General features: G+C 42.7%; 1 protein-coding gene across 12 annotated transcripts in view; it reads left to right on the top strand.

Moving 5' to 3' along the window:
- The window catches only part of fgfr3 (fibroblast growth factor receptor 3), a 61,773-nt gene that overhangs the window by 23,800 nt on the left and 16,776 nt on the right, over nucleotides 1–21,197 (top strand). For 5 of the 12 annotated variants that reach the window (XM_026340488.1, XM_026340489.1, XM_026340490.1 and 2 more), the window contains exons 4-7: nucleotides 2,385–2,450; nucleotides 9,810–9,982; nucleotides 18,140–18,263; nucleotides 18,433–18,623. In XM_026340488.1, the coding sequence (XP_026196273.1) occupies nucleotides 2,385–2,450; nucleotides 9,810–9,982; nucleotides 18,140–18,263; nucleotides 18,433–18,623 (554 nt within the window). The remainder of the gene's footprint in view (nucleotides 1–2,384; nucleotides 2,451–9,809; nucleotides 9,983–18,139; nucleotides 18,264–18,432; nucleotides 18,624–21,197) is intronic. The other 7 variants (XM_026340494.1, XM_026340497.1, XM_026340495.1 and 4 more) reach the window with 3 other exon arrangements.

Here is a 21,197-nt window from a genome sequence, read left to right as displayed (position 1 = left end):
TTCTGATGCTCAGTGAGAGGTGAATTCATTATGCTATGAGGGGATGAGTAAGGTTTAAACAAGTGTGTGTGTTGCAAACACACAGAGCTAATAGGAATGCAGGGGGGAGGAGGAGGAAGTGTGTGTGTGTTTGTGTGTGGGGGGGTCATAAGGGAGCAAGCAGTAGCTTAAAAGTCGGGCAGCTTTTTCCCGTAAAACTCATGGACGCCAGCTGAGGCTGTTATTGACAACTAATTAGAAAGCAATTAGCTCGAAACATTTCATCATTGAAAACAGATGGGGTGGCAAGAAATGAGAGAGTTTGCTCCCTCTCAACTCACCCCCCCCCACCACCACCTCCTCACACTCACAGATGCATGTGTTTGGCTGCAAGCCGGGGAGAAAATGGTCTTTTCCGGGACTGATCAGAGTCGGACAGCTTCTCTTCACGGACCCCGGTCCGGACACATACAGACACACTCCTCACATCACCGATTTAAATGAAGGAACCACCCCACCCCCCCACTAAGTCACGTTCGGCTTTTTAAACAAGGATAAAATTTGAGATGCTTTAACAACGTTTGCTCAGCTCAGCTCAGCAGGTTTCTGGAGCAGAAACTACACAGGAAACAAATTCAGCTCTTTTTCTGATATTTCTACTTGATTTTAACACACAAACAGTTCATGTTTAAATTACATGGGAAATCAGTATGTGGTGGCAATATCCTGTTCTCCTCCCTCTACTCTAAATACAGAGCCTGAGCGCCATCTAAAACACACATGGACTATTGTGTTTTTCCTCAAATATTTGAGGAAGGTGTCAGATATTTAGGAGTGCTATCAGATTTAGCACCTGGACGGTGTCCAGACAGGGGAAAGCTGCCAGATTACATTGTACACGCACACGGGACACATGTTGGAAACGAGGAGCTGTAAAGTGAGGGAATGAAAGGAGTTATCTGCAGGATGTAGTGTATAAAAAAAATTAATCACCTTCATGTTTTATGACTTTGCAAATACTGCTCAAATCCCCGGATGTGATTTCAGGATTGGCTGTGGACAAAATGATGACATTTACATTACATCTCTGGGTGTAGATCAGTTTGCTAAAGCAAATAGTTTGAAGAAAATTGTGGAAATGTCCAATGTGGGAACACGCTTTGCTTCATCTTAAGCTTTAATTTTTCAGTTTTCCAATATTCCATCGAAATACTATAAACATGACTATAAAGGTAAACTATAGGTTTTTACAAATCACCAGTTGCACCATATTTGCATGTAATGGTTCCTCAGGGCAAAACCACAACACAGACGTCTAAGGTCTCCTGTAAAAGTCCAAACTGAGGATCTGGAGACTTATAATAATATATTATAATATATTTTGTTGAGTTTTATATTATCTGCAGGTTAAAACAAGTGTAAGTGTTACATTTATCAAGCTACTGCACTGGGGAAATATTATTTGAGACAATTTTAGTACTATGGCTCCACTACAGGTACTGTACTGTTGCTATAGGACCTATTCTCATCCTTCCCATTCTGCCAGTTTCCTTGCTACTCATTGATAAGACTGTATTGTGAAGTTTATTTTGACAACCACAACTTTATATTTTCAAAAACCTGGTGTCACGTTAACAATGATGGAGCATCATCCAGGCTGTAATACGAGTCAGCTGAGCTTCTTTCTGCTGAGCTGCACGACAGCAGCAGCAGAGTGAAGTTGTGGACTCCAATGTCGAATGACAGAAACAAAAACCTGCTAGTCAGGAGTTTCAGTTTTAACTAACCAAGTTGTCGAGGTAACAGCTGGCTCTCATTAACCAGGGCCGTGGAGCTGAACCAGAAAACTTCAAGGTCAGATGGAAAACAGTTAAGAAGCTGCCACGAAAAAGGGTGATACAGCGAATCGAAACAGTCGAATCTGTGGCTGGAGCATAATTACACATCATCTGACATGCTCACTGTTAGCAAGACTTGCAAAGATAACTAGAGAGAGTTGTTTTTCTATGTGTGCAGAGTCTCACGCGTGCGTGTCGCCGGAGCTGCACTAATGACCATCTCATTTGTAACGTCTGTGGAAATGTTTAGGTTGTGATATCAGAGAGGCGCCACGCTACACAGAACTGTAGGCTCATTCATAAGTTTCCCCATGAGCAGGGTCCCTTTTAATATGCATTGACGTGTGTGAGAGTGTGGGTACATTTGTGTAATCATACTTGTTTGTGAACGCACCGTGTAATCTCTCCTGGGCAGTTGCACAAAATTCCTGCTTTAATTTTGTTTTTCTATTTTTCTTTTTCTGTGTTTTTTTCCTTTAGTGTTAAAGTATGTGATACAACCCTTCCAGAAATAATGTTGTGTTATTCAAAGTTCTTATTTCTTGTGTGTTTCTCTTTTCTTTCAAGATTCTCTGTCATCTGGTGATGATGAAGACTATGATGAAGAACCAGAAGATACAGGTAATGAAAATGGTGAATTCTTAGTTACTCTTCTTCCTTTTTTTTTAATCCTAACTTTTTTGTTCTTTCTAAAAAAGTCATTTAAGTGTAAAAACTGCACCATTATTCACTGTTTCTGGAAATAGACCAAAGCAACCTCCGGTGACATATTGCATCAGTATTCTGATCACTTCAACTCCCACCAAGCATTAATGTGTTCTGTCCTGAGTTCCATTAAGGCAGCATGAACCACGTCGTTAAGCTTAATGAGCAGCACCTGCCATGTGGACTGCTCAATGAACTTGGGAGTTGGAGCTGTTAACTGCCGTAAATGGGTTAGGATTAAATGTGATGTTGTTCTGCAGCTTTACTTCCCTTTGATTACGAAATGATCGGTTTGAGATACGTGGGATCTATTAGTACCGTGTCAACCTTAACTCCAGCTAAACCACAGTTGTTTAATTGAGTTAATGTCAGATTTGTGTTTTTTGTTGTATGTAGACTGTGAGTATGTAGAATAAAAAACCAACAGCCCACTGTATAAAACAAAAACATGATAAGTGAGTGAAGTCTTGGATGTAAAGTAGTTATTGTGGCGTAGAAATAATTTCCTACATTCTTACTGTGGTCTATAAGAATTTTCATTTCACTTGTCATTCTGAGGAAATATTTATTTGTAGTAGCCACAAATTCCTAAGAAAGTGTCTTTTGCTGTTAGTTATGTGACTATCAATGGATTTATGCATATGATTAGAGCAGAATCTGAGCTGTATAATTGTCATTATGTGGCTCCTGAACGCCACTATGCAGAGATCAAAACCCGGTGGGCACCATCCCCTCTTAGCGCCGTTGTGATCTGAGCTGTTTTCAGATTCAGAGACATGCGGAGTTCAGGTGCAGGTGAACAAAGAACGATGAGGGATGGCTTCTGCTGGCTGCGCAGATTTTACACGCTCTGTTCTGTCAGCTAGCACGAGACTGAAAGCGTCTCCACCCCTCAGCGGGCTCTCGACCAGCCAGACGCCACACTGCGCTGCCTTTGTTGTAACGTAGGGAGAGAGACAGCGGAAGGTGAGGCAGACAGACAGCCAAAGAGATAAAGGAAGATAAAGGAAAAGCAGTGAGACTGAAAGAAGTTCTGACCGGATACAAGAAAGGAGCTAGGAAAACAATAAAACACCTTAAACATAGATGCTGCAGAACACTACAGTACAGTCACAGCTGAAAGATATAACCAGCTGCAAATTTAGACGGTTGTTCAAAGAAAGGTTTGATCAGAGGAGACTTGACAGTAGACAGCAGGACTCAGTGCTGAACTGAAAAAGTGCCAAAAATATGCCAGAGGTGTCAAATAGTCCCATCAAATCTTAAATTCCAGTCCACCTTGACTGCTCAACAAAAATTGGTGCCAGAAGTGAAGCATGGAACTGTTTTGGTGACGGAGCCAGAGGCGGCCACCCAACTGAAATGAAAGCTACAACGCTCGGGGCAAATCAAATGTCGTCGCACTCGACTCGATATAAAACATGGAGACAGTGACTGGAGATAACAGATATAATATAATTAATATAACTACAATGATTACATCACCAGAGAGGAATAATCTAAAGAATGGCTTCAAGATATCAACACAGAGGAACATTCACCAACCGTAGAGTCTGCAACAGCTCATACGCAAAAATACTGAAATACATACTATTAAAATAAACCTGCATTGCAATATGATGTCTTTTCTCCTAGTGCTTCAGTGGGTGTTTAAAGATGCAACACCAGTTTAAGAGCACCAGTTGACCTTATTGCATGCCATGCCCAGTCTCTCTCACCTCACCTCTACTGCTAGATTACAGGGAGTTGCTGTTTTTTTCCCCCCCTGAGATATTGTACGGATTTCCACGCTGTTCCTGAGACAGCAAAGACAGACAGGAGGCAGGAAAGAAATCTATATTTTAACGAGGCATTTGTTGCTGATGACAGCATGCAAAAGGAGCTCTGACTACCACAGACTGTCGAAAACATGCAACAGCTGTTAGTAAAGCTGGTGCTTCCAAAAATGAGCGAAGTCAAGAAGAAATCACTTTATAATGTGTGGATCTCTGTTTTCTCATTTGAGAAACCTCAAAAAGAATATTTTCTCTTGTGCTTAGTGCATTAAACTCTCGATCACTTAATAAACACTGTAGGTTAATATTTACATGCCCACTTTGAATGTGGGAGAAATGTAATCGTGCTCCATGTTCATATTTGCCTTCATCTTACTGCTCTTATCATGAGAGATTATAGGAGAAAGCAGTTGCAACACTGCAGCTTCCTGTTTCCACCTTTTTATTGTAAGGTGCAGTGAATAATCTTAACACCTGTAAAACTCGAATGAGTTTGAATGTGCAACCTCACTTCTTCTGAAAGCCTGGAGTGTTTTTCTAAATGGACAAAAGTGGCAGCAGCAGATTACCGCAGACATCCTGAATGCCAATAAATAGCCTCACACTGCCAGACTTAATCTCTGGATGTAAGTCTACCTCATGACATATGAGGCTCCGATTTCCTGGCCAAAAGGAGAGGGATTAGCCCAGAAATGTTAAACCCCTATCGCTGCTTAATGTCCACTAAGCCACCGCTAATTAGCCTGCTGTAGCAGGAAGGAGCCATGTGACGAGCCACAGAGCCAGACGGAGAGTCCCTGTCGGCGAGCGGAAGAACATCCACATCCACATGCAGAGAGGAGGATAATAGAGATGTGGAGTTGGTGAAAGAGTCGGGCTGTTAATGAGGGAGAGGGAGCAGGAAACATTTGTCAATTGACAGCCAGACAGAGAGAATTGCAGAGTGGGAGAAGTGAAAAGATGACACGAACACGAGAAGATGTGAGGAATAAAATCACTCGGAGCTGTTGCTGTAGCTGCCAGTCCAAATGATGCTGCTGACCACTGCTGGTTCTCCTCAGAGCAGCGACACACATGCAGAAAGACTGACAGGCTGCTGCAGCGATGAGCTCATTTTCAACTAACCTCCACATCTCACTCGGCTGTCTCCAAAGGCCTTCGGGGAGCATAGAAATGATTCCTGTGGAGACAACAGTGCCCACAAACAATATCATCAACCAATTTGTAAGACTGACACCAGATTTGGGTTTGAATTCTAGCAGGGGAAAGACAACAGATGTGTGTGTTTTGATTTAATATATTTCCTGTTGAAACACAGAACAGACCAAGTTTATCAGGCCTTCACACAGAGGACAGTGTATATTCTGCTCTGAGAAACACATCAAGTTGTTTAACGATCACTGATGATGACATCAGCATTCAAGTGAAACCTCCAGGAAATGCACTGTAGGAAACAGAAACAAAGTTCATGTTAATATAAGTCTGTATACACAACAGAAAATCTTTGTTTAAAAGGCCTCAACAGCTCTTAAGAGAGGCCTGAATGATTAGCAAACAGTAAACGTGTCGACTATAAAAGTTATTTATTGCATTATTTGTAAAGAAAGTGAAATTCTGTAAGAAACATTTGAAGAAACTTTGATAGATTAGAGACGTAAACGCGATCAGTAAGTGAGCAATAACACACCGATGAATTCCTTTCATGTGTCCATCAGTAAATAGGTACACAGACTCAAGCCTATGTGAAGTGAAAGCGTAGTGTGTCAGGAAAAGGAATGTTAACAGAGCCTAATCTGTGCTGTGCTCCTGAGCTATGCGGCCTCCTTGTTTACCCTGGCAGGAGAGCAGAGAGCCGGACGTCGGGCCACGCTACGCTGCTCCGTGGCCGCCATTCCTCCGGCTCTGTTTGCCTTGAGTCCCTGCAGGCCCTCCGGGGCAGCGCGCCTTCAAAGGGCCCCAGTGTAATCTGTAATGAAATCTGCCTGTGTGCTTGCAGGCGTCAGCAAGGGCAAATTATACAATTACACAATTAGACCCCCCTCCTCCTTTTCACCAGATTGGTGTCTGAGGGCCTTGTGCCACGGCGATCAGCACCGCAGCGTGTCCTCCTCCAGCTAATTGCTACTGCACTGGGCTGATAGAGAGCCAGAGTCACGCTCCTCCAACCTGCAGCACCGAGCCAGAAGTCAGAGAAAAGTGAACTGAGTTCTGCAGGGGGTGTGTGGGGGGGGGTTTACATGTGTGTGAAACACATTTAAACGCAATGCATTTTCCAAAATCAAAGAAAATGTAATCATGCTCTATTTTGTTACCAAACAAGACGGAGCGTCCTCCTGCCAGCGCTGCACAGTCCTCTCAACTTATTTTAATAACACAAAGTATTTAGAACATTTTAATCTGAATCTGGATCTGCATCAAAACACACACACTGACAGTTTTACAATGCAAGTGCCAGATTTCTGTCGTTCAAGTGAGCACAGCTCCATGTTTCCAGAAAAGACAGATTAGAAAGGCTCCTGGATCTTTACCAAAGACCCATTCCTTCCATTAACCCGTTCACTGTAATGTTAAGATTGGGTTTAATATCTGCCTTCCAGCAGCAGCTCCTCCTGTTAGTCGTAGTAGAACGATTTAAAGCAGCAGCAGGTGTTGCTGAATCAGACTGTTGTGTTAAAAAGGAACTAAAAGTATTCAGAACGAGGTAATGCTGTCTAACTCTAACTCTTTACAGTTTTCATGAGTTAACCGTGTGTGTCTGGAGGCATCAGAGCTCCTGTGTGTGTGAATGAGACGTATCCACCCACTGTTGGTGTTCAGTCACTTTCACAGCTGAGCTTTGAAATCTGTTATCGGACGTAAACAGCGGAACAGTAACATGACTGTGTATTTTTAGGCTCCCAGAGAGATTCCCTTCTCTTTAACCTCTGCAGCTGACAGGTGGACACGACACCGTAATGTTATGGTGAACCAGTTTCCACTACAGTGGTTGCATTTCCACGCGGGGCAGGGTTATCTGCAGACCCTGTCCCAGTGGAGGTTCAGGGAAATCTGCTCCGGTTCCCCACCTCCTCTCAGAAAATCCTTCTCCCTTCTGCTGAGGAAATACCATCCAGCCAATTAGACACGGGATGGGATTCCTGTGTGTACAGAGCAGGACTCCACTGTAAATCAAAACCATGTGCAAATCAAAATATTGCTGATATTCTGAGCTGTGATTTCCACAAGAGGATGTTGTTTAGGGTTCAATTTCAGATGGTTGGAGGTGAAATATGTGAAAATCAGGTCATAACTGCTGTAGCAGTGTGTTTTACTACTGTAGTCCAGCTTAGTCTGTGCCTGGAGTCCAAAAAGATGTAATGCTTATAAATAATCTCAGTGTGTTTTGGGGATCGGAGCCTCAACTTGTGCTGAATCCACACCGTCTTCTATTTGGGGGTAAAAACGTTGTTGAAGAATTGGAAGGTGCTTTCTGGCCCAGATGAGTTCAAGAGCAGCAGCAACAGCAGCAGCAGCAGCAGGAGGAGGAGGAGGAGGAGGAGGAGGAGGACCACACATAGGGAGACAGACTGTTTAAAACCTCAGTGTGTGTTTCTGTTTGACTGAGTGTGTGTGTGGCTGATTACGATGCCAAGAAAACAATGTGTTCAGACTCCTTGGAGGGTTGTCCCACGCTGCGCGGCGTGTCGCTCCAAAAACGCAGACAGACGAGACACAGAGAGAGAGAAGTAATGAAATCAAACACATATTTCCCTTTTAAGGTGCAAGCAGTTGTGTGTGTGTGTGTGTGTGTGTGTGTGTGTGTGTGTGTGTGTGTGTGTGTGCTTGCACATGGAGAGTGTTTGTCTTTGCAAGCTGGGGAGTCTCTAACTCAGGCAGGGAGCAGTGTCAGCTGCTCCATTAGAGTTAGTTAACTCACACACACACACACACACCAACGCAGAGTTTATCGTCTGCTGAACAGAGTGAAGTAACGATCTGTTTGTTTGCTTTCTAAGATGATCGGTCTGCGTCTTTCATCACTGTCTCTCTCTCTCTCTCTCTCTCTCTCTCTGCCTGGTTGTAATTACCCTGTGAAGCCAAAGCCAAAGTTTGATGGCAGGAGTCATATGTGTCAGGAATATATCAGAACACCCCAGGCATTATGATAAACAGACAAACACACAAACATACGTGGTAGATCAAGGATGATCACACACACACACACACACACACACACACAGGTATTATATACATCTGTATTTTCTGTGATTGACATCTCACCAGGGTTTTCCTGATGAGATGAACTCCACCCGTGTGTGATTGAAGATGAGAAATTATTGCTTGACCCAAATGTGATGTCTCACACACACACACACACACACACACACACACATAGAGAGTCACAGACATTGAGATGGTAATTAGCTCCTTCTCGCTCCTCCTGCATTTAGAGAGTAAAAGAGACATCTGATGACCGTCAGACACCTCCTCAGCTTTTGTCCGGGGGAAACACACAGAAACAGAGAGTGAGTGAGCCACGCATCAGTGCTCTCACCCTCCACACCCACACAGCAGGAACAATGGGCCTCTCTGACTCACCGCTCTCCCTTTGTCCGCCGCCTTCTCAATACAGCTCAATAAATCGTTCTGACAGGTTTCTAAACTCTCAGGATTGGATGATTCAAATGAACTGTTGTATTGTTATCGGGGAAGAAGATGATAAGCTTTATCCCACTCGTTATGTGTCCGTGTCAAAGTGCGTTGTACGCCGTATAATTAACTGTATCTCTTGGAACAGCAGGGTGGGACACGCACAGGATCATAACCCAACATGGTAAACATCCACTTGCAGCTTCTCCTCAATTCCTCACACACCTTAAAAACACCATCACAGTCATTAGAATCAACCTGAAATTCCTATGTAATGAAAATTCGACACAAACATGGTGGCCTATGAAAACAACACAGGAACCGTGTGTTGTTCCGTGGTGAGGGAAGACCGGTGAAACCCCGGCCTCACATCTGTTCTGCTGAAGCACATAACTGATCCAAGATGAGCCGATTTGAAGACAGGCAACTTTTCCCATCTGTGCCATCCTTTAGCACTTATAAAAACATGTAACGATGAATTCCTGGAGGGTCTTTCATAAAAGAGCGTACGACAAAATGGAAAATTGAGGACATATCTGTTTGGATGAGAAAGTGGCTTCAAATGTCAGTCAGACTTCAAACGTAAAAAAAACAAGTATTATCCGTTAATTTCTCAGAAATATGTGGATTGGAGAGTCTCAGTGATGGAGGACGGTCTATTAACATCTTTGTTGGGGAAATCTTTACATTTCTTGTGACTTGACAATAACTTGGGACATGACTTGGACTGCATTAAATTAAGTGTTGTTTTTATCACTTGAGAATTCAGTAGACAGAAGACATGACTTACCGCTAATTAAAACTGACACAGGACTTCATTTGACACTTCATAATATCCTAATCGAGACTCACTGACTCAACACTCTGTTCTATGTCTCACCAGCAGAAGCTCCATATTGGACCAGGCCCGACCGGATGGACAAGAAGCTTCTGGCTGTTCCTGCTGCAAACACTGTCAAGTTTCGCTGTGCCGCGTCCGGAAACCCGACACCAAGCATCCACTGGCTGAAGAACGGCAAAGAGTTCAAGGGAGAGCAGAGGATGGGAGGCATCAAGGTGACGGGATTTAACTACAGACATGTTAACACCTTTAGGTCGAAGGGGCACGGCTGATTTAGAGATTTAAATCCTGACACCAGCTCCAAAATAAAAAATAATCTGCCTGGAGGAGGTGATGCTGGACCCTTCTTCAACTCCCATCAAAGTGCCTTTTAGCAAGGCATCTTAATCCCCTGCTAGTCCAGTGGAGCTGCTGTGTGTCCATCAGTAGGTGAGCGTGAGTGTTGGGATGTTCCCTGGTGTGAATTTCTATAACTGGAAGAGCTTGGTGAATCTTCTCACGGTAAATAAAGGTCAGGAAGCATGCCTCGGGCCTGGCAGGATTCAGACCACTCTTGACGTTTGCTAAGCTGAGCGAAATAAATTTAGCCGGTCAAACTGTTGTGCTGAAATCAGAGTGGCGCACAGATACATGCGTGCTAGCGTGATAGCTCGGTGCTGACAGTAAGGCAGCGCTGCAAACAGCTGTTGTGCTCAGTTTTGTCATCAGATTCACTCTAAACACTGGGCTCTCATGTGGAATGGCACTGCTTAAAGTAACAGGCCTTGGTTTACTTTGAGTTCTTTTAATGGCCCTGAGCTGTAGGATGAAAAGACTTACTCAGTGTGGTAAGAACATCGGAATTCAAACAGTCAAAATGTGTGTTTGGTTGAAAATAAACCTAAACATCATGACATACACGTTTTAGGATGTAAATTCCTTCTGGATCCTCCTGTCTTGTATCCTCACTCGGAGTGGTTTACCTGTTAAGACCGAACCAACCTGCACACAAAAAATGTTAAAGGTTCTTCCCACTCGGCTGCTTTCCAAACATATTTTCAAACAACTTTTTGCAAAAGCAAGTATGTTAACAGTTGTTATATAAAGGAAACTCTATCTTTTTATTACACATTTATTTTGCATTATATTATTATAATAACCACAAACTGAAATCTAAGCACTCTTTGCAGTTTGCATTCAGTTTTTTATGCTTTTGTAGCTTTTGCTGCCTCATTTCCTTTAGTTTCTCTTGCATTAGCAAAGATTTACCTCCACTACTGTTCATAACAGAACATGTAAAGCTGTAGCAGGAAAACCACTTTGTGTAGTGAGCAGAGTGAGGGTGCAATTTATTATGAATTCAGCTGTAATGGGAGGCATTACTCTGTTATTCCTTCAAACAAACCAGTCTTTCTTTAACGCCACATAAATATAGCAGCATCTTTTATAAAGTCAGTAAAGTTCAAAGAGCACTTTGAAACTGTTTAATGCAATCAGACATTCAACGTGGAAAGTATTCTCTATACTTCAGCACAGTAAACATGTGCTGGTAGTGAGGTGGTGAGAGCCACTTTCTCCCCAGTGGAGTTTTGGCATTTAAAGAGTTAAATGTAATGAGATCCTGCAGCTATTAACAGTTTACAGAGATCTCCAACATCTGCTCCCAGCAGACCAACAGCAGTTGTCTCCCTCCCTCTGTCCCCACTCTTTCTTTCTCTCTCTCACACACACACACCTGTCACCAACCCTCAGGACTGCAGCAGCCCTCACACACAAACCTTTACCGAGCCCAGTACGCATGAAGATCTGCTGATGATAATGTTTGCATTCGAATCCCAAACTGAGCCGTCACACATTTATTCCATCTGGTCTCCAAACCTCCTCTAACTCTCTGAGTGTGTGTGATCGATACAAAGCGACTCACCAGCAGTTAAAGAGAGCAACAGAGATGTTTGTGTGGTGACTGAGTTACAGTCGTGTTAAGATATTAGCGTCAGCCTAATCAGTGCAGTGCTTATCTCTAAATTTATTTCCCCCTGCAGCTGTAGCCATTTTGTGCACAGATGCTCCTATGGGATGCTAAATGTAATTAGAGAGCAATATCTATAGCTGACCTTCCACAGTAAGCCGTTACAGAGTATGTGAAGTCCTGGCCTTGTACTGCGTTGTGTCGGTATGAACTGTGACACCATAGGCTGTTAACAGGCCACCAAGACAGATTTTCCACTGTGTACAGCTCAGTGGCTCCAGTTCTGCCCTGGCACTGGCATTGCTGTGAGTTTAGTTCCCACACTGACTGCCAGTGCTATATATATGTACTGTATACATGAAGCATTGTAAAGTGTTTAGGACAAAATTATCCAACATAACAGAAGGTGAGATACTTGTGCTGCATGTTTACCTGAGTGACTTTACATACAAGAGCTCGTAAAAACGTTAAAGAGGATTTTAGGCTGAATGTGTTTTCTTAAACACACTCAATCTTCCTACTCTTCTTTTAGAAACAAACGTTTTCTTTCTTTCATCTTTTTTTATTTTTTATTGTGCTTCTTAGGGGGAAATATGAAAAGTGTGCAGATTACAATTAACAGTTAAATTAAGTTGTACAGTGCAAATATGCAGTATCTGCAAAAGACTAGTTCTAATAGAGTTGTTACATTAAGGCTGGAGTCTGATTAAGATGCTTCTTATTTAGTCTTTATTAAAATAATAGCACAGATTTAAAACTAACAGCTTAACTTCCTATGACCATGGACTATTTATTGATGACATAAGTGAAGTGGGGTTTTCAAGCTGATTTCTTATTAAGACGTCTCACTCTGTGTCTTTATCGAGCCATCATCACATGCTCCTCCCCCGCTCCTGTGTCGGAGCTGTTTTAAAATCCAGTTAGTCAGCCAGCATGTGGCTGCTATTGGCCTTGAGGGAGGTGAACAAAGAGGTCACCCTCTGTAGAAACAGAGCGCTGGCTGACAGACAAGGCTGTGACACGACAGGGCGTCAAAGAGGTCATCGGCCATCGTAATGTCAAAGCTGTGCACGCTGCACAAATGTGTGCATCTTAATATATATTTTGTGTCTAGCTTTAAGTCATAGAGGCTTATTAAGTATCATAAACATCTATCTTTAAAGGGTGCACAGAGATCCTTCAGTCTCTGAGCTTTATTTTATGAAATTATAATTTCTATTATTATAATTATCAGGTAAAACTCTTTATCAAGAAATACTGTCCCACTTACTCTAGATAATCCATGTTGTTTCCTCTTTTTTTTACTTGCTCTTGTGCTATAAAACTGTGCACAGTGACTCTAAAAGAATCAAACCACATTATCTTCAATTATATTGACTGATGTGCCTAATATCATTATATTACCACCTAATTTTTAACATGATTATCCCTCAGCTTCCCCTTTTGTTTGGTGTTATAGCAGTGCTGAAATCACCTGTCAGTCAAAACGTACTAGAAGCACTGTGGTTTATTGCTTTAGTATTTCTTAAAAAAAAGTTTCTCTAGATGTTCAGTCATGGTGGTTAATTGATGATATTTTTAGAAAACACAGCACTTTGGAAACTGCAGGAAACTAAAATCCATCACTTGAGATTTAGTTTCAAAAAGGTAAAACTAGAAATTTCTCAGACTGTAACACACTGAAGCAGGATCGCACAAAAAAGTGCATCAATAATAACCTACATTAGATGAGGAAAACACATATCATACAGCAGGAAAATTTGTAAGTAGGCATCCATAAAAACCATAATACGAGACGATTAATCAAAGAGAATGAAAATAACGTCTTAAAAATTACTTCGGATCGAATGGTTATTGAGAAGAAAGACACATAATAGACCGACGACATTCAGCGCATTCAGTCTCCCCGTGTCACAGCCCTCATCACCCCACCTCACATCGGCCTGTGATGAGTTCATCTAGCAGGGGCGGGGGTAGACGAGTAGTGGGTGGGGTCACAGCGAGCCCTGACAGCCTGACAATTGCCTCCCGAAGACTCTATTGCTCCAGGGTCCTCAAGGTGAAGCCATCACGCTCCTGCATCCGTAGTGAAATGACAAGATCGTTTCTGATTTGACAGCTGTGGTTAATTTCAGCTGAATGAACTGTGACTCTTCAGGTTTCTGTGGGTAATGGGACGGTTTTATCACACACACATTAAGGCCAAGCTTGTGTACGGGTCCATGCTGACCAACACTCTGCAGTCACTCTGCGGCCAGTTTGTCATTTACCTCAGTTAGTTAAGTGCCTTCAGGTCTGCAGACGTGTGAGGGAAAGCTACTGTACTGACGGAGCAGGCCATTAAGTTCCATTATCCTCCTACAAATACAGCTCCTGTCTTGACACTGGAGTGGCTGAAAGTGGCCTTTCTAAAGATGCACCGTGTTCTCATTTGTTCCTTTCAAGAAGAAGAAGTTCAAACATGATTCAGAGGCGTGCGTATCATTGTGCGATTGTTATATCAGAAGGTCAACACAGAGATTTTTTCCATCCACTTAATTAATATCTGCTCTATGTTCACTGATATACACACAGAGTTCTCTGTCTGACACAAGTGTCTTTTGGTGGATTTTATTTAGCTTTATTTTTATGGGCATTTTGTATAAAGAACGTCTTTCAGAGCAGTAATGGCTCCTGGAAATTGTTGTCGTTAGTCACACTACATTTAAAAGCTGCTGAAAAGAATTTTATCAGTAAGTCTGGCTTTGAGTAGAGTTTTAATGTCCCATAATGGTCTGAATGGGTGAAAATGCAGATTGTAATGTAAAGATTTACAGCCGCAAAAAAAAACATTAGCAGTTCAGTATGAAAATGTCAATATTTCCAGTACAATTATCACTTGTTAAAGCTCCACAGGGCGATAGTTAACATCTTTGCACTGTGCTTTTCCATGAGCAACCTGAAGGTCGTTCAGACGTTCAGTTGTGTTTTACAAACCCTTTGTAAGTCTGTTGAATTTCAGCCCAGAGAACTAAACACTTTCTTGGTGAAGCTAAATGAAACAGTAAATAGGATGTGTGGCTCATTTGTAAAACGCAAAATCTAATTCCAGCAGAGCGACGTTCTGAAGCATTGGACGCCTTTCCAGACAACTGTGGCGCTCACAGCCTCCTCCTTTATGAACGGGCAGGGCCTAAAGGTTAAAGTTCACCTCGCTATTGAGCCATCAGATAGAGGTGGGGAGAGATGGGCGTGTCGCCAGCCTATTGAGCGAGCCTGAGTCTTTGACAGCCAAAGCCAAAGCTGCTGTATGCGGCCACATATGGCGGAAGGGATTTTATTGTGTTCATGCTAAATCGCGGCAGCACAAGCAAGACAATGAATTATTGTGTTCCACTCCATCCAGGTCGCTCAGCGCTTAACTGATTTTTCAATCCCTGTTTTGACAGATTTCCAAGACAAGGCTCTTAAACTGGCTCCACACTGTTACTTTTTAAGACTTTAAGCACTTTAAATCCTTGTTTTTCCATTCCAGATTTTTACACAGCCGGGATTGTGAGTCTCTGTAGGCCACATAGGAATTTCTACACTTCGCAAGATTATTTTTGGACTCTTTAATTTTAGACCTGCCGTGGTCATTACCTTTTTTCCCCTGTCATCTTATCCAATAACAACACGGATATCACAAGACATATTATCCTATTTTTTTGATTTTCTTGCCATTTTTCTCTCCTTTGAAGTCTCTTACGTCCAATTTTACAGTCTTCTGTATGTTGATGCAACGTCCCGTGGAGCCAAACTCAGTCAATAGACCCACAAACTTTGCCTGCTGTAATAGCAGGCCCTTAGGTCCGCTTCTATCTGTTTCCGCCTTCTCTGTGGGTCAAATTAGACGGTAGCGCAGATCCGGGCCACTGGTCTGCTCTGACACAGTCATAAATTCTGGTAACTGGCCCCGCTGGTTCTGACAGGGCTATTTTGCGAGGTGAAGACGGAGGGTTTGGACTATAAAGGGAGCAAATCTTCCTGTGTTTTCTCAGACAACTGCTACACTGCAAAGAATATCAGTATCTTTTAGAAATGTTAGTCCTAACTTCTTGTTTTGATTATTATAAGTGAAAGAATCTGCCAGTAGGGTGAGGCAGCTTCACTGTTTTCCATGGTAGCTCTTAAAATGAGGCACCTCAAGATATTAATGCACAAAATGCTGAACTGAATACAAATCTCAACCCTTTTCCTTCTGTAACGTGTCTCCTTCAGATGCACACTTCTTGCAGTGTGAAAGTCCTTGTCTATTCCCATGGCTTGTGCCCTTCTGTAGGTCCACAGCCAAAGCCCTAAAACCTTTAAAGCCTCGTATGACTCTAATGTAAGCTCCTTAATAATTTAATTCTGTTTGGAATCTGGCATGATTGGAATGGACGGGATTATCACGTTTGGGGACTAATGCTGCAGGTTCAACAGTGGTTAGCCAGTGTAACAGGGTAATAAAAGCCAGTAATTAAATGTGTAATAGGAAAGGAATTTAAGTAGAAATGTCACTCGGAGCTTAGAATGATCATAAATAATTAATTTGACACAAGTGTGAAGACAATATAAGCAGTTGGTTGATAGTGCCTCTGTTCCCTGTGACATTTATGGAGAATTTGTTAATTGATAGTATTTGTTCTGACTCAGTTAATATAAATAAATTAATATATATCTTAATGTACACTTTGCTAATATTAGCCACAAAAAGCTACTGGTCACATGAGAGCAAGTAAAACTGTGAGTCCCTGAGTGGAAATGAATTTAAGTACTTCAAGTTGACTTTCCTTAAAATGAAGCCTTAAAGAAACCTTCGTTCTGATCACAGATTCTTTCTGTTTCACTCGGTGGTCTTGGCCTCTGCAGAGCATCAACTTCAGCTCGTATTTTACCACCTTTTAACTTCCCTTCTCGTGCATCGTCTAGTTTTTTCTCCTTCTCCCTCCTCTCTGCTCGGGCCCAGCGACGGCAGCACAAGGCGTCACTCATCTGCTCATGAGAGCTGCCATTGACTGCAGTTTGACTCCTTGTCTCCGAGAGGGGTAGACGGGGTGGAGCCAGCCTCTCTCGAAAACCATTTGCCAGCACTGAGCGAGCCGCCTGGTCTATGTTACCATGCAACTGCAAAAAGCACACACAGGCATAATATTTACACTGTTACATTATTTTCCGCATGTGCCTCCAGGAGAAAAAGTCTAGGAGTGTATACTGTAAGACAGAGGGAGAAGAAGGAGGGGAGGAGAGTGTGATCCTCCTACATATGCAGTATATACCGTACATGCTGTGAATGGCTGGCCAGTAACCTAAAAGCATGGGGTTAAACGTTTGTGAAAACACTAAGTCCTCTCTGGGTCGAGACATTTTCCTACGCAGGTGATGTTAAGTGTTCCACCATGAAAACCCTCCTTGTTGACATCACTTGCTGCCGTCGTTAGTAATTCTGACCTCTCCGGAGGAGTTCATTCTCCACTACTTAAAGCTACGAGGTCATCCCTCTTGGCCCGTGGAGACTCTGCCTATCGATGTGTAGCAGGTTCTCTGTTCTGGCCTCGCCGTGCCGAGTCCCTCGCTCTGCTTCTGAGCAGCTTCTGAACGTGTCAGGTTAGTATCTGCCTGCTGCTGCCATCCAGACACACCTGGTTTGAATTACTACACAAGATTTACCCTTTGACTCTCTGGGGATGGATTGCCCTTGACTGGCACAGTGGAACCAATTTCAGAGGTGCAAAATAAAAAGGTTTTGCCTGCTCTCGCTGCGTGCAGAGAGAAGAAAATGCTTTAAGAGGCTTCACTGAACTCTTTCTTTTGAAAATAAGTCCATAAGAAATGTTCTTTATATCATTATTCCAATTAGTTTGAACTGATTGCTCAAACATTTGGGCTTTGTGGCATTCTGTTTTCAGTACTCGTGCCATCATTGTTTAGCAATTTATTAAGCAATGCTCCATCTTGCGAAGTACGTCCCGTCTCAATTCTTTCATGTCGTCTTGCTCAATTTAAAAACATGTCTTATTAAAAATTATCCAGTTTGCACCAGACACCCAAACCAATTGCCCCCCACTGCTTTCAACTAAGTTCTATGGGCGCACACAACTGTTTCCTATCAAGATGTTTATACGATTTGAAATGATTGTTTTCTACTATTGTCTGTGTCTGTTCTGCATCAACCAGTGTGCAATTAATAAAAGGAGGTTAAAGTTGTATCAGTGTTTAATATGTTTGTTCAAATAGGTATGAAGCAAAGACACAGTATGTGCTGCACACAGCAGCTGATACTTTCTACCATTTCTCTTTCCTTCTATTCAGACTCGATGATAAATGAGGTTGAAATATTCTTAGTATTCTCACTAATATAAATGTCTGTCACTGACACACTGTGTGCTGACTACGGTGGTCTGTCCCTCTCTCCTCCCCACAGCTGAGACACCAACAGTGGAGTCTGGTGATGGAGAGTGCTGTGCCCTCAGACCGAGGAAACTATACCTGTGTGGTTCAGAACAAGTACGGCACCATCTCCCATACGTACCAGCTGGATGTGCTAGGTAAACAACACAGCAACGTTTCCTTACACCCAGTGAACAGTGAATAAATGACTACTTGTGAATTATTAATATTATAATTAGTTTTAAAAACCCACATATGTCTACATTTCCTGCAGCACATCATTTCCATATGCAACTTGTGCTAATGATTCCATGTTTTCATTCTCAGAGCGCTCCCCCCACAGACCCATCCTCCAAGCGGGTCTTCCAGCCAATCAGACGGTAGTGGTGGGCACCGACGTGGAGTTCCACTGTAAGGTGTACAGCGACGCCCAGCCACACATCCAGTGGCTGAAACACATCGAGGTGAACGGCAGCCGCTACGGCCCCGACGGCGCTCCCTACGTTAACATCCTGAAGGTGGGTCTCCAGTCTGCCTTGAGGAGATGTATGCTGATGATAAGTTCACCCATAATTAATCACTCCTAAATGTCTTGTTTAATGAGTTCTTACAGTAGGTGGGTCTGCAGGGCCCACGGGCTCCATTTAATTGAGGAGCTCATTCCTGGAATGCTCCACCTTCATTATGGAAAAGGAAAGCTTTACCTGCACCTTCCTATATAATGAAGCATATAGAATTGCACACTCATTAAGCTAATTATATCACTGTAAATCACATCTACTGCAGGTTTCTATTCTTTCCCAGTGTCTGACACTGTGATTGTGATTAAAACAGCAGTCTTGTTATCTTATTTATTTATTACATTTCTAGCTCTACTGCCACATTGCACAATGAAAACAAAAAAGGACATTAATGCCAAATACATGTTTACATGGTTCACAGTGAGACAGTTTGGCAATCAACTCAAGGACGCTTTCCATGCTGGCTAATAACAATGCATATTTGTCTGTTGTTACTAAAAAGAAGTCTATCAGTGACCTTGTTTGATCTGGGCTCATGTTGTTTTCCCCACCAATGCTCTCTACATGAAGTGAGGTCCTTATGCTCCTCATGTCGTACGTGCATTACCCTCATGATTGAATTCTTTTCTAAAATGTACTTATTGGATTTCCAAACCAATAATAGACAACAATAGAGTCAGGCTTTAGTTCAACTCATTGAAAGGACAGATAAAAAGAAGAAAAATGCCAGAAGAGCAAATCAATTAGAAACAGAAGAAACAATAACTCTCTGACAAAAGAATAAATCCACTTAAAAGGTCAAAATTTTAAACATATTTGCTGATGTTGGTTCGTCTTTGATGAAACTTGAATCAATGATCCATCTTGTTGCTGACTGGCCCGATGTGTTTACTCGTTCTGGTATGAAACTCTTCAATTATACATCAAATAACATCACAGTGTTGCTACCTGACTTGCATCTCCAGGTATCCCTCGCACATCAATCACTGCATACGTGTATTTGGTTTAAACTGCTCAGGTGTATTACGTGCATTTGTACCACGTTGTTTGTCTGCAGCCTTTACAGTTGCTCTGTCCTGCATCATGTTACTCATGAAAGTCATCGGACACTCTTAAAAGCCGCCTCCCCGCTCGGTGTTCAAGAATAGAGGAGAAATAATCCTTCACCATGAGAGGACAACACCCTAAACCCACTGTGAGGCACGAAGCTTATTTGGGGTGAACAGAGGAAGACTCCCTTCGAAAAAAAATCCAGAAGGTCTTTCTCATTTGGCCCACCCCTTTTTTCTGCCTCTAGAGAGAGTGAGGAAATAAAACAAACATCTGGTTTGGACTAAGTTAACTGCTGTGGTGGCGGCAACGCAGGGAGAGAGACGGGCTCTGCAAACCGCTGCTGCTGTCAGATGTGCTGCGTCGCGTGGTTTGAGGAGGAGAGAGGAAAGAGGGAAGAGGCACCCAAAAAAGCCATGGAAAAAATGAGTGGAGGAACACAAGGAAGGGCAAAGTCAGCAGCAAGAGAGAGAGAGAGAGAGCAAGAGTGACAGAGCCGTGGGTAAAGATGGAGGGCGAGACAGAGAGAGTGGACGGGCGGGTGAGAGAGGTACACAGAAAAAACAGAAACAGGAACAGCAGATAGAAAGAAGCTTCAAGTTCAAAAATAATGATATCATGAAAGAGGAGGCCCTCACTTCCAATATTTGTAGTAAAGCCTTCAATCAATAACCTCTGGTTTCCTTAGTGTCCTGGGTAAAAACAATCATTACATTGGTTCATTCACTATCTTGTACAGTAAAAAGCTGTAAGAAGCTGCACATTGTTCACTAATCTCTGTGTTTAGGTAACGAAATATACCTCTAATGCTCAAAAATTAAATCTTGAAGTGCTCCTTTAAAATTGCCTCTTTCACAGTGTTTCATCAAAAGTTTACTGTTTAACTGAAGCAGCCATTAAACCTAATTTTACACTGCTTTAAGAATGCAGAACAAAACGTCCATTTAATACCTCTGTTTATGTAAGCCGTGCACAGAAACACTTCTGGGTCTGTTAGCCTGATTTCAACCGCGATGAACAACATGTAAAACTGCCATCGCGTTTACACGAGGTGCATGTCTGACAGTGACCAAAAGAGAGAATCGTGAAGCGACAGAGTGAGAAAAGGGAGTAAAATGGAGAGATGAAGGCGCGAGAGGCAGACAGGAAGAGAAGGAAAGAGGAGGAGAAAGACAAGCCAAGAAAGAGAGAAAAAGAGGGGGAAAGTGAGCCTGTCAGCCCAGACCGCGGCTCCACGCTCTATTTTCGACTACCACATAATTGAAACAGTATTTACTGAGATCTGTGTGCGCCTCTCTCCATCTCTGTCTTGCTCTCTGTGGCCCCACCACAGTTCATTCACTGCAACATCTCACATGTGGCGTATACTGTAGGAGTTAAATACAGCTGAGGGTGGGAGGAGGGGCTCGTGCACGTTTTTTTTTTTTTTTTGTGAGAAATGCCTGAATCGCTCTTTTGAGGCATGGAAAAGAGTTAACGATGAGCGACTCGCCATGAGGAGGGAGAGGGAGGCGTCTGGAG

This window comes from Anabas testudineus, chromosome 22, assembly GCF_900324465.2.
Source record: "Anabas testudineus chromosome 22, fAnaTes1.2, whole genome shotgun sequence".
NCBI classification, from domain to species: Eukaryota; Metazoa; Chordata; class Actinopteri; order Anabantiformes; family Anabantidae; genus Anabas; species Anabas testudineus.
The sequence above is the reverse complement of the archived record's forward strand: the minus strand, read 5'-3'. Positions and strand labels throughout refer to the sequence as shown.